Below are 14,192 nucleotides of genomic sequence, written 5' to 3'. Positions count from 1 at the left end.
AAAATAATTAAGAGACCGGCACACCAGAGGTAGTCCTTCTGCCAAATAAGATTATTGGCTGAGGCTATCTATGTGTTTCGGCAGTAAGCCTTGATCACGATAGCAGCAAACTTACGTTGTTGTTCATTTCAATCACTGTTAACCAATCACATACAGCGTAATTCCATGGACATTGAAAAAGGGACTAAAACAGTCCACAATAAACAACTAGCCATTTTGAAACGGACCAAAGCACTTACACACTATTGTTATTGTGCTACAATTTAAAAAATTGGTATAGTCATGTTATTTCCAATAAATATAAATTTCTGTATATACAAAAATGTTATAAATAGATTAATGCTGTTCACATACAAGAAGAAAATTGCATCACCAGGTGACCTGTTAAGCTGCTAACAAGGTGGAGGTGTCTGGGAGACACGGCCATCCATATTAGCATGTGTTCAGGATGTGCCGATGCCACAGAAAGGCAGGTGTTTTCTGCCATTGGGGGCCCATTGCGGGCCCCCAGGGACTCTGGGGGGTGGGGTGCACATGGGAGGTACCTTTGGCACCCCCAGCAGTTCCATGCACAACACGGCAGGCACCGCGCGGTGCCTGCCATGTTGTGCATTGGAGTGCACAACATGCCTTCCTGGGATTGTGGCGGGCAGTGCTGAGTGCACCGCCTGCCACAATGTCAGGAATGCTGGATGCGCCCGCCACTGTGGCGGGCGCATCCTAATGTCACCCAAGGGACCCCCGCCGTTATGGCTGGCGGTCCCTTTTTACATCGGGATGGCGGGCATCCTAATGTGCCCCATAATGTCCAAACAGTATATTCAAATAAATGCAGATGCCCAGAAGTAGCTGACAGCTTTCTGAATGTGGCATTTTCAGAATTGCAATACAAAATCCTGCTTCACCATTAATTGTGATTTTAAATTGTGAATCCAGAGACACCAGCTTTGGGCGTGTTATCTCTACCCAATTGGAAATTGCACCTATAAAATGTAATAAGGTAATCTCAATGTTATTCCATGGGATAATTGGCTTTGCAGTAGTGAAAAACAACTGGAGAGTTTTTCACTACCAGGGCATGCAGAACTTAGATGTACATGTATTGCCTTTTAAATACATTGCACCCTGCCCTCTGGGTTTTCCAGAGCCTACCTTTGGGATGATTTATATATATAAGAAGGGAAGGTTTGGACCTGGCAAGTGGATTATCTTGCCAGGTCGACATCGCAGTGTAAACTGCACATACAGGCTTTGCAATGACAAGCCTGAGCCATGGTTAGAGGGCTACTTAAGTGGGTGGCACAATGAGTGCTGCAGGCCCACTAGTTTGAAAAACAAACGGAGTTAGGCCCAAAGGGACGAGGGTTAGGCAGGGCCGTTGAACCATAATCACTAAGAGAGTAGCCTACACCGCAATTTGTCGAAAAAAATTAATTCATGATTAAAGATAAACACATTTCTTCTGTTTATCCTGGCATTTTAATTTATACCTTTTTATTTATAGCATTAGTTTGTGAATTTTGTACATTGATACATGGAAAAAGAGCATCATCCTTTCATGGCTATATCACAAGACATATAACTAGACATTTTAGGACAATTTCAAAAAATGATAAATCGTGCTCATACATTCAAAAATTGTAAACAAATATTGTCAGAAACAAACAAACAGTTTTATGTTAACACAGTTTTCCTTCAATATTTCACTTTTGTTTGATCAAAAAGGAGGATGAAAAAATCCTTAACCTTCCTTAGATACCTCTACTTGATACCTATCTTATTCAATCACTCGATCAATAAAGTTAACCCCAAGGAAAAATTTAATTGAAGCAAACATTCCTTGATTGTAGCGTGAAAATAAGCCACACCGTCTCTATTTATTTAGAGACTATGCCGACGCATTTCGAGTTCTGGTATATCATTCACAGGACTCTCCTCAGGGCTGTCTTAATCTTTATCTGTAATTAATTATTTTTGACAAAAAAATAAATATTAAAATCACTTCCTCTACTTCTATTCATTACTTAACGTGCTCAGATCAGGACTATTGTACCTGAATTGCAAGCGTTTTCAAAACCGATTGTGCCTCTGCAAAAAATTCGGACTGCTTAATTTTATTTCTATCTGTTTTAAGGTGCACTGAATATCATTTTTATGGCTGCAGGAAAAGTTACCTGTTTGAATTATGCTTAATCCAGACGGATTTGCTTGTTAAACTCGAGCGGAGCTTCGCTTGTGTCTGTAAAAAAGGGATTGTGGCATTTACTTCATTAGAATGCAACATTTTGTTCTTTAACAGCAACAATATTTCAATAAAGAACCTTGCGTGTTTGGTTTCTTATACGAAGCCGCCTGTTCAAACAAAGCGTGTGTTTCTTTGTGGCGCGTACATCTGCAAACGAAAAATCCCGAGTGCCAGTTATTAATAGCACACTATTACTGTTAACTAGACCCTCAATCTGCCTTATATTCATTCACCTCGTACTCACCAACATTACCAATCGGTGCTCAAACAATCACCGCCATAATGCGGTCCCAGTTTCTTTCCGCACCAAGTTTCTCGATGTTTACACTTGGTACAGCCAATCGCTTGCAAGTATTCTCAGCTCACCCTCACTGACGTATCTTGGGATGTGTAGTTTTGTACTCAAACAGTTGCCGCCGTAATGCGGTTCCCGTTTCTTTCTTAGCAAAGTTTTCAGATGTTTACACTTGGTACAGCCAATCATTTGCGAGCCTTCTCTGCTCACCCTAAAAGATGTATCCTGGAATATGTCGTTTCTACTGTTCTCAAACATATTTATAGATGTACAATTCTTCGGTTCCAGTTTCCTTTCTAACCAAGTTAACGTGAATTTTCACGTAATATCGCCCATCTCCTAAGAATTTCTCGGATGCGCCTACGTGACCTGACCTGGGGTATGTGATCAATTTCCAGATATTGTATAAACTCTTCTTCCTTCAGTAACAGTACTATTCGCAGTCTATTTATAGATGTGGACACACTCAGCCTATTGCTCTGCAATTGCAGAATTCAAAATTGGACTACTTTGGAATGTGTACCATCATCAATATTTTTGTTGGCAATTGGAACTGCTTACTGAATGACCTTCTTATAGTGACACAACGCTTCACAATTCAATATGTTAATTAAAAGGACTCAACTGCTATAGTGCATCTCATTTGTGACATGTGTCTGATGCATTCTGGGATATGTAGTATTAAATCTTATTCAGCTCGCTCATACTGTTTGATCCATTGCTAATGCTATTGAATTTCATTATCAGGTAAGCTTCCTTTCGTAACAGTGCATTTTCTAAGTCTATAGATCTGCTAGTGGCATTTATTACTGCCAGAATTGTCCATTGGAAATCATTTTCACTGTGCGCTTTATTGAGAAAATGTTCCACCATCGGTGCTGTAATGACCTTCTTCTTGATTCTGGACCTGTGCTGTGTGATCGTGGCATTTATCTGTTGATTTGTTTTGCCTATGTATATTTTTTTGCAGGGGCACAATACGGCATAAATCACATTCCTAGTTCTGCAATTTGTAAAGTGTGCATGTTTCCACCTAACTCCATTGTGATTGAATTCAGTCACTTCAATGGTGTTATTACAAGCCTCACAATTGCCACGCTTGTGGTGGCCCTGTATTGGTTTTAAGTTCCATTGCGAGATTAAATCACTTTTTGGTTTAGGTACAGAAATGTCTGCACAAATAATCTGTTGGCCAATGCTTGGAATTTTTCTCATGGCAAATATTGGCTTTTGAAAAGGATATTCAAGGTTCTCAAGGAGATGCCAATTTATAAGAATGATCTGTCTAAATGTATTCGTTTCAGGGCCAAACGTAGTGACACACACTAATCTTTCCAATTCTTTCTTTTCTTTAACCTGTAGCAGGTTCTTTCTTGGTGTAAATCTAGCACGTTTTTTAGAGTGCTTTAATAGTTTCTTAGGATAACCTCTCTTGGTCATTTCACTACAAAAAGATGTTGCATGGTTTTCATAGTCTGATAGCTCAGTACAGTTTCTCCTAATACGCAATAGTTGCCCATATGGGAGATTTTCTTTTAGACTCCGTGGGTGTGCACTCTTGTAATGTAATATCGTATTCTTATCAGTTTCTTTCTTGTACAATGACGTTCTTAACCTATGCCATAGGAGCCAGATGTCGTCAATGTACCTTAGCCATTGCATTATTTTACTCTTGTAGAGGTTATTATTTTTGATTAATCTTTCCTCGTATTGGGCCATATACAGAACGGCCATCTACGGTGCATGGCCGTACCCTTGACTTGTATGAAGAATTGATCCTCGAACTTAAAATAGTTATTCTTAAGGGCCACCTCAGCCAGTTGTAAAATGAAGGAAGTGGGGACACGATGCAGATGCAGATGCAGATGTATGCGCCACAAAGAAGCACACGCTTTCATTGAACAGGCGGCTTTGTATAAGAAACCTAACCCGCAAGGTACTTTATTGAAACATTGTTGCTGCTAGGGAACAAAATGTTGCATTCTCATGAAGCAAATGCCACAATCCCTTTTTTACAGCTAGGAAGTGAAGCTCCACTCGAGTTTAACAAACTAATCCGGCTGGATTAAGCATTATTCAAACAGGTAACTTTTCCCGCAGTCATAACAATGGTATTCAGTGCACCTTAAAAACAGATAGAAATAAAATTAAGCATTCCAATTTTTTTGCAGCGGCACAATCAGTTTTGAAAACGTTTTCAAAAGAACTCTACAAACAAAGAGTGGCAAAAAGAAACCATGTGTTTACGCGATTCAGGTACAATAGTCCTGATGTAAGCACGTTAAGTAATGAATAGAAGTAGAGGAAGTGATTTTAATATTTGTTTTTTTTCCAAAAATAATTCATTACAGATAAAGATTAAGACAGCCCTGAGGAGAGTCCCGTGATTGATATACCAGAACTCGAAACACGTCGGAATAGTCTCAAAATAAATAGAGACGTGTGGCTTATTTTCACGCTACAATCATGAAATGTTTGCTTCAATTAAAATTTTCCTTGATGTTAACTTTATTGATCAAGTGATTGAATAAGATAGGTATCAAGTAGAGGTATCTAAGGAAGGTTAAGGATTTTTTTATCCTCCTTTTTGATCAAACAAAAGTGAAATATTGAAGGAAAACTGTGTTAACATAAAATTGTTTGTTTGTTTTTGACAATATTTGTTCACAATTTTTGAATGTATGAGCACGATTTATCATTTTTGAAATTGTCCTAAAATGTCTAGTTATAAGTATTGTGATATAGCCATGAAATGATGATGCTCTTTTTTCATGTATCAATGTACGAAATTTACAAACTTATGCTATAAGTAAAAAGGTATAAATTAAAATACCAGGATAAACAGAAGAAATGTGTTTATCTTTAATCATGAATTAATTTTTTTTAACAAATTGAGGTGTAGGCTACTCTCTTAGTGATTGCAGGACCACTAGTAGCATTTTATTTGCAGTCCCTGGCCACATGTTGTGCACTTTACTAGGGACTTCTAAGTAAATTAAATATGCCAATTTTACCATGTTTAAGGGAGAAAGCACCGGCACTACAGCACTGATTAGCAGTGGTAAAGCCCACAATGCAAAAGCCAGAAAACACAAGGTCAGAAAAGTGAAGGAGGTAGGCAAAAAGTTGGGGGGAAGACCACCATAAGGCTGTCAGGTCTAGCAAACGCTAATTGCAAAAATCCTTTGGAACATTATATGCGACAAGAGGATTACATAGGGAACACATTATTCCAAATCAACCTTGTGCTGCATAGGATGTTAATTGCATATAATCACACAGGAGCTGATTATTAATTTGAGGCAATAACACTCAGAATAAAAGAAATAAGGGGCAGATTTATCAAGGTTTTGAGTTGCCAGGGCCCATGCAAGGCAACACAGTCGGACGCAAAACCTAGAATGAGATTTACCATGTGACGCAGATGCGCCCTGCATGGACCCGCATGGCTTGGTAAATCTCGTAAAACACAAGGCAGTGCAAGTCACTGCTTTGCTCTACACTATGCCTAGAAGGCATTAGATGAGGGGAGCATGGGTGTTCCCCTCCATGTATTCTGTAGCACTCCCACATTGCCAACACTGGTGAGCCTGGGAATGTGTCAGAATTGTTCGCCTTCCCAGAAGAGGCGCAACAAGGATAAATATCTTTATTTCTGCTTGTTAAAACATTTCTAAGGATTGTTTATGTGCAGGAAGGGGTCCCTTTCTGCACAAAAACAATCCTGCCTCTAACGCCGGCACCCGTGCACCAAGGTGCCAGCGTGCCTGTTTTGAGCTAAGCAGCAGATTGTGCACAGGCACAGGCAAAGGGCATGAATGCTTTATTTAGTGATATATATATTGTGCATTCCTGCTCTTTCCCTTTAAATCTGGACCCACATGTGTAAGAGAAGGGTGGATTTATTGTTATGCTTTGAATGAGCCTTGAGTTGTATTTGGAGGTATTCGAGAGTTTGATAATAATATTGACGATAATATTAATAATGTATAATATACAATTTGTTTTATCAGGTAAAGTAACCCCAAATTGCCTTCAACCCAAGGTGAAGAATATTGGTAAGGTAATTAAGGGACTAATTAAGGAAAACCAAAATAGCAATGTGTCATAGGTAAAAGAGTTCAAATGTAGCCTAGGTTCCAAGAAAGTAGTTTATTGTATCCAGTTACAGTTGAGGATAGATGGTAAGTAAGATGATAGATAGCTGTAACGTAGCCCCACCAGGAGCAGCCTCCCTGCTGCTCAGCCTGTATCCACCAACTGGAACTCCACACGTAAGCAAGCAACCATGCAATCCGTGACATCCCACACATTCCAAAACTCATCCTGGTTGAGCAGCAGGGAAGAAGTAAGTGAAAGAAAGGATAGGTAACAATCAAGTCACAGCACAATGCACATCAATAAATTAGTTGCTGTAACTCTTCATCTTAGAAAGTTATGTATTAACTTTGCGGCTTTCATTTAACAAGAGTGCAAATGAGGTGTCCCTTCCTGCACATAAACAATCATTCATGGCATTTTTCTGCTTCTATGTGTGCTGCATAATGGAGCACACATAGAAACAGCAAAAATGAGTAGAAATAAGGCATTGCTCCTCTTTTAATATGATACGTTATTTCGCATGCCATTAGTTTGCATGCCATTACTACACGCTTATTACTTAGCAAGAACCGTTACTACGCAGGTTTTTAGTTCGCATACCATTACATTGGAAGTGTTAATGTATACAAAGTAAAAACTTGTTTAGTAATAAAAATGGTATGCGGAATAATGTGTCATATTAAAAAGACATTTAACCACTTTTTTTTAAATGTTTAAAACACAACACTACTTTAAAACATAAATTTAAATACACTACATTACACATCTAAAATTGGAAAACACTACCAAAACACTCAAACACTACACTACCCTACAAAACTGAAACACCACTACATTACCCTTAACCCTAGATCACTACCCACTGCACGAACATACGCATTCCCCCACTCCGGTCCCTACACTCATTCACTACCATCACAACCCCAGACACTACACTAAACACTAAATCTTGCATAGTAATAAAAACATACATTTACCCCAACACTAAACTAATTACTAAATACAAATACACTACCCTACACAAAACAAACTCTGAAAAACTACCCAAACACTACACTACCCTACACTACTCAAACACCACTACACTACCCTAAACCCTAAATCACTACCCCCAGCACGACCCTGCCCCTACCCCAGTCCTGTCCCTGCTCCAAAACACTACCCTCCAAGACCCCCAACACTACCCTAAACCCTAAACCATTACACTACACTACATCACTCCACAACACTACCCTAAAACCTAAAACACTACCCCCAGCACAACCCTCCCCCGACACCCAGTCCTGTCCCTACACTTAAACACTACCCTGCCTGACACCCCCAACACTAACCCCTAAACACTACCCCATGCACGGCCCTCACCCTTCCTCCAGTGCGCTCCCTACACTACATCACTACACTTCACGACCCCCAACACTACCCTAACCCTAAACCACTACCCTACACTACACCACACCACAACACTACCCTTAAACCTAAAACACTACCCCCTGCACAACCCTCCCTAACCCCCAGTCCTGTCCGTACACTCAAACACTACCCTGCACGGCCCCCCAACACTACCCTAAACCCTAATATACTACCGTACACTAAACAAACACCACAATCTACACTAAACCCTAAAAGACTACCCCCAGCACAATCCTCCACCTACCCCCAATCCTGTCCCTACACCCAAACACTCCCCTACACGACCCCCTGACACTACCATAAACCCCAAAACACTACTCATCAAACACAACACTACCTTAATCCTTAAAGACCTCCCCTACCCTAAACCCTTAAAAATAGCCCTCTTACCTCTCTCTCTTCTTGTCCTATGTTCTCCTTCCTGCGTCTTCATAGAGGCGGTGATCATTATGAGGAAACGCCTCAGTTTCCTCACAACTATGTGGTTCACTTTACAGTGCATGCGTTGTAATAACATGCATAGAAATGGCTACGAGTTATTACAGCACATGCGTACTAAAGCTTTCGTGGTAATGGTACATGGTGTAATGACCGTGTACAAAAGGATGTTTACCCCCTTCGTTTCGCCATGTTAAGAACAGGTTTTACCTGATCTTAATTTTGGTGCTGCCTCCTACTTACACCATCCTTGTAAATAGGGGGAAGTTGTCAAAATCAATGGGTGTTGTGGTGGAACGCCCACCGCAACACCCATTGCCCAACACATTCACGCTAAGTATAGCGTGAAAGGGTGCCTTATTTACAAGACGGCGTTAAGTTAAGTGCCTTGTAAACAAGGCAACGTCCCTATTACCACAGGAAGCATCAATAAAAGTGACGTCCCTGTTCCGATAGGGGCTTGTAAAGATGCCCCTGTAAGCTCATGCCGTGAATGCAATTCTTGTTGTAATGCCATAGAAGAAAAAAAAACTTACTATTTGAAATACTGCGCGTCCTTTGTGAGATGGCCTTTGTGTGTACATAACAGCTCTTTAGAGGTAGTTTATTTGGTCTTTCTTTCGGGGGTTCAGATGCTGGGTCCTGCAAAACATACCCAAAACATTTCAACATAAAAAATAAACTGTTACTAGTTTTTTAAACCGTGTCACAACAGAACCCTAAATCGAGAATCATGAGAATGGATTACTTCATAATTCGACTGTTTAGTCTACATTAGCAGTTCATGACAAATATAGCCGCAAGCACAATGTTCTAGGAGCACAGATAAAGTTGATGGGGAAAGAGGGATCTTAGTTAGACCACTGGAGTTTGATTCATGAGTAAGTGGTTCAACTATTTAAATATGCATGTAACAGTTTGATATAAAAAAAAATACCTGTATGACATAGTGAAGTTGGTTTGAGCCAACAATTATAAATATTATACGATTTTAGTAGGATAAGCAGTTTTGAAGCCCTCCTAAAGAAGTCTCACAGAATAACAAGGATGCACAGCTACTGCTCTACTGATTTATTATAGGGGCAATGAACATCATAAACCTTGTCTATTCATTATTAGGGAGGTACTATAAGGCAATTTGTGAACTGACAGCCTTAACCTTGGCAACCACAATTATTAACTCAATATAGGCTAAAATTTACTATTATGCGGCTTAAGCGATTCGTAGAGCTGTGGGGGCCATGAATAGTCTGAATTGCAACACTTGTAGGAGTGTGATGGTTAGTAGTTGTGGTGGTACTATCATGGGTATCATGGCAGGGGCAATGTGTGGTGTAAGCTGCAGTGGCCTCCTGGTGAGAGCCCTGGCACTTAACTTAATTTTTTCACAAATTAAGCACTGACCTAAAGACTTTGTCAAGGGGTTTACAATCACTAATCAAGGCCTTCTATATTTGATGATACATTTCTCAATTAGGAAACCGTGCCTACTGGAATACCAAGCAACTTTCAGGAAGATCTAAATCAGGAACAGTTTAATATAAAGGTTCCCTAAAATACATAATATTTCATTTATCAAAACCTAAAAACATTGGGCTAGGTTAACATGTAACTTACAATGTGAGACCACTGGAGACCATCCCAAACTATAGCCAGAATCAAAATACTACAGGCCTAAGCTTGCTGGTGCAAGCGCATGAGTTTACTGCTGATGGTTGTCTGATAATTAGTCCATGGGGTGAAATTTGAATTATGTTGGCATAATTTGCATATTTTCAGAAATTTCATGTTAAGCTTGTCACACAAAATCCTGGAATTACACCATTTCATGAAATTACACACCACATTCGCTGAGAAATGTAGAGCAAATATACCAATCGAGTGAAGAATTTAGAGGAAATTTACAGAAACAGACCATGAGCAGCTGTGCGGTGTGTTTTCGCACTATTTTTTGGGCAAAATGCATCTTCACTTCAAAAACTGATGCAAGGACGCATTTCACACTAAATTATAGTGCAAAAGGTCAGACTTGTGAAAGTAAAGCAGGCAAAGTGTGCACACCCCTACTAGCAACCAGATAAATGTTTTCCTGTACTTTATTTTCCTTTTACAATAGCAGCTGCTCTGGTATGATGTGCACTTTACAGTAGCCCATGTCCTCCAAAAGGGCACACAGCACTCTTTTCCACAAGCTAAGGAGCATCTTTGTTTGTTCGATACAAAACAGCAGGGCAAACCATTCACACCCACCAACGTTCTCAATTATCAGAGCCATGCAACTGCTCTCCCTGAGCTACTGAGTCCTGCAGGTTCGCCTGCCAGCCTTGAACTGTACTTTTTGAGCTTCTAACATAACAAACAATGGTCCCAGTTCCGTATTGGGTATGTCTCTCCTTGCAGGGACTTGGTGGTGAATGGCAGAGGATGCAGAGGTCCATGCACCACTTGCAGCTGACATGGACCCATTCAAAGAGGGAGATTAATTCAGCTCTTGATCGATTTTACTCACATCGGGTCAATGCAAAGGAACATATTTTCAGATTTCATGGTTGTGCTCGTGTTTTGAAAGTGCCAGCGTTTGCCAATCAATTAAAAATGTTCTGGTCCTATTAGACAGTTTCAAGTGGGGTGTGGAGCATTCTGCTACCAAGGACCAGCCAACAGTATCAGTAATTTAGAGGCCTTACTAAAGTCCACAGGGCCAGCTCCCTCAGGGCTCTCCCACAAGTCCACTGCCCTCTAGGCCTGGAAGAGAGTCAAGGAGCTCATGCCATAAACAATCCAGCAGTACAAATCGGGAGTCAGCGCATCATCATTTTCCTGACAGGGGTCACAGTGGCAATGGTCCAACTTCCATTCTTTGTGGGATCCTTCTTACCTCCCCATGCTTGCACAAGGACTTAAGAAGAGAACTAGAAAGGTAGAGTATTCTGGACCATGAATGTTATTGGGACAGTGGGAGTTTTTGTTGAAGATACCGGGCTGTAATAATATTCTGCTTTCTGCTTCCTGGTTTTATATATGTTCCCAGACTATAACAAGCCCGAGGACCACAGTGTGTGATTGCTGCACACATAACATCACAGGAATGACCAACTAATCCTTCTGTGTCTTCGGAAGGAAGTATGTTTCTCTCTTCTGCCTCACTTCGCGTTTGTTGGAAAATGTTTTCCAAAAGCCCAACTCATTTGTCTCCTGGAGGATTATGGTCTGATTCCTGTCACCATTTTCCCATCATTTCCAGAAAGTTGTGAAAGAACCCTAAACTCAGGGTTCATTAAGCCTCTGCTCACTCATGAGACTTAACCATGTGGACGCTTCCCCTCTCGGGGACTCAGACTGTATTAAGTAATATCATAGTTTACTATTGGATGTATCGAAGACATTAAGGGCCTGATTTAGAGTTTGGAGTATGGAATGTCATGGCAATGGTGTAAAATACTCACAATTGCCAGGATAGAGTACAAGTACTCTGAATTTAGAGTTGTCTGCCATTTTTCATTTTTTTCATTTCTTCTTTTAATTAATGACCCCTACACCATGGGAATGTTCTACCATGGTGTGAGGGTCATGTAAAAGTGTTTACTGTCTGCTCCCACTACCACCAGGTTTTTCATGCCAGTAAAAGAAAGTGAAAACTGGCATTTTGGAGGCCCACTCTAAATGGCCAATACTCCGATGGCCTTAGTACAACACAATTTGGACAGTGGACCACTCTTATGTACTCAAAGCACCAACCCACATATCACCAATACGTATATATGATTTCCATTAGAAGTGCGTGCAAATTTTCAAATACTCCCTGTCCTGAGAGTATATCCCAAAGCCTTGGGAAAAAGTCAATGTTTATATCAAGCTTGAAAAAGCACCGCTTAAGAGTTTTAAATCTCCACTGAACGTGGGTGACAAGGTTCGTAATCAAAGACTGTCCCAAATGAAAAGATGCTGAATCGTAATTGCAAAAGAAGTTCACAGTTCTTTTAATAATCCGTTTAAGAGACCAGCCAACGCGTTTCGTTCCGTCAAGCGGAACTTCTTCAGGGCGCAATAGGTGTCGTCACACGTGTATATATATCCAGGCATAACATCCAGTTAAAGTATATCTGTTCCCTCTATGCAGGTGGTCATGGATAAGGTAGATCCAAGTAAGAGAGGGTATTTTTCTAATGATCTCTCATAAATATTTTTTGGAAGATGTGAGAAAATGGTAACCGCCTTGCTATATAGACGAGCGTACTTCTCACAATGCGAATGGTCCTACTTCTTCTGCCTAGCTTCGTATTTGCTGAATAAGTCGCTTTGAGGTAGAAGCCTTAATAGTATGATGTGCAGATTATGCACCGTTAAGTGGTCCTACTCCTAATTCTCCGGTAGATGCAAATTTCCAGGGTCACTCTGAGGTAGTCACCTGTCAGGCTGGGTCCCAGTTCCCCCAGTTGGCGTTTCGAAAATCCACACTTCCTCTGCCTAGCTTCGTATTTGCTGAATAAGTCGCTTTGAGGTAGAAGCCTTAATAGTATGACGTGCAGATTATGCACCGTTAAGTGGTCCTACTCCTAATTCTCCGGTAGATGCAAATTTCCAGGGTCACTCTGAGGTAGTCACCTGTCAGGCTGGGTCCCTGTACCCCCAGTTGGCGTTTCGAAAATCCACACGCCGTGTGGATTTTTGAAACGCCAACTGGGGGTACCGGGACCCAGCCTGACAGGTGACTACCTCAGAGTGACCCTGGAAATTTGCATCTACCGGAGAATTAGGAGTAGGACCACTTAACGGTGCATAATCTGCACGTCATACTATTAAGGCTTCTACCTCAAAGCGACTTATTCAGCAAATACGAAGCTAGGCAGAAGAAGTAGGACCATTCGCATTGTGAGAAGTACGCTCGTCTATATAGCAAGGCGGTTACCATTTTCTCACATCTTCCAAAAAATATTTATGAGAGATCATTAGAAAAATACCCTCTCTTACTTGGATCTACCTTATCCATGACCACCTGCATAGAGGGAACAGATATACTTTAACTGGATGTTCTGCCTGGATATATATACACGTGTGACGACACCTATTGCGCCCTGAAGAAGTTCCGCTTGACGGAACGAAACGCGTTGGCTGGTCTCTTAAACGGATTATTAAAAGAACTGTGAACTTCTTTTGCAATTACGATTCAGCATCTTTTCATTTGGGACAGTCTTTGATTACGAACCTTGTCACCCACGTTCAGTGGAGATTTAAAACTCTTAAGCGGTGCTTTTTCAAGCTTGATATAAACACTCCAATGGCCTTACTCCACTGGACTGTTGTTTATCTTGGGCTGATGTGTGAAGCTATACCGCTTCCAACTGGTTGGTCTTGCGAGCAACCCAGACAGCTATTTCATCACGCTTTTTCCCCTTGATATTTTTTTTGTCTATGGACTTATTGCCCACATAGCAATATGTGCCAATAAGTGCCCCAGGTCATACTGGTTCTTGCCTAGTATTTAAAGTCCTTAGTACAAATTCACATGGAGAATACCCTATGCTAAAGCCATGTAAAAAGTGTGCTAGATATTTCTAACTGCTGCCAAAGTTGAAAAAGTGCAATGGTTGTTGTGTGCCCATAGCAGCTAGGAACCATTCACAAAATGGTGAAAGACATTTGTTTGCTGCTCTTGTTCAGCACAGAAAGCTGTAGTCCATGGCAGTCTTCACTCCTACTGTC

At 40.8% G+C, this 14,192-nt stretch overlaps 1 protein-coding gene across 1 annotated transcript in view; it reads right to left on the bottom strand.

Annotated features, from left to right (window-relative positions):
• Positions 1-14,192, bottom strand: part of IL16 (interleukin 16) — a 471,977-nt gene that overhangs the window by 336,372 nt on the left and 121,413 nt on the right. The window contains exon 3 of the mRNA XM_086958218.1: positions 9,026-9,131. Coding sequence (XP_086814344.1) covers positions 9,026-9,131 — 106 coding nt within the window. The remainder of the gene's footprint in view (positions 1-9,025; positions 9,132-14,192) is intronic.

Source organism: Lissotriton vulgaris, chromosome 2_1, assembly GCF_964263255.1.
Source record: "Lissotriton vulgaris chromosome 2_1, aLisVul1.2, whole genome shotgun sequence".
NCBI lineage: Eukaryota > Metazoa > Chordata > Amphibia > Caudata > Salamandridae > Lissotriton > Lissotriton vulgaris.
This window is presented reverse-complemented; position numbering and strand designations above follow the sequence as displayed.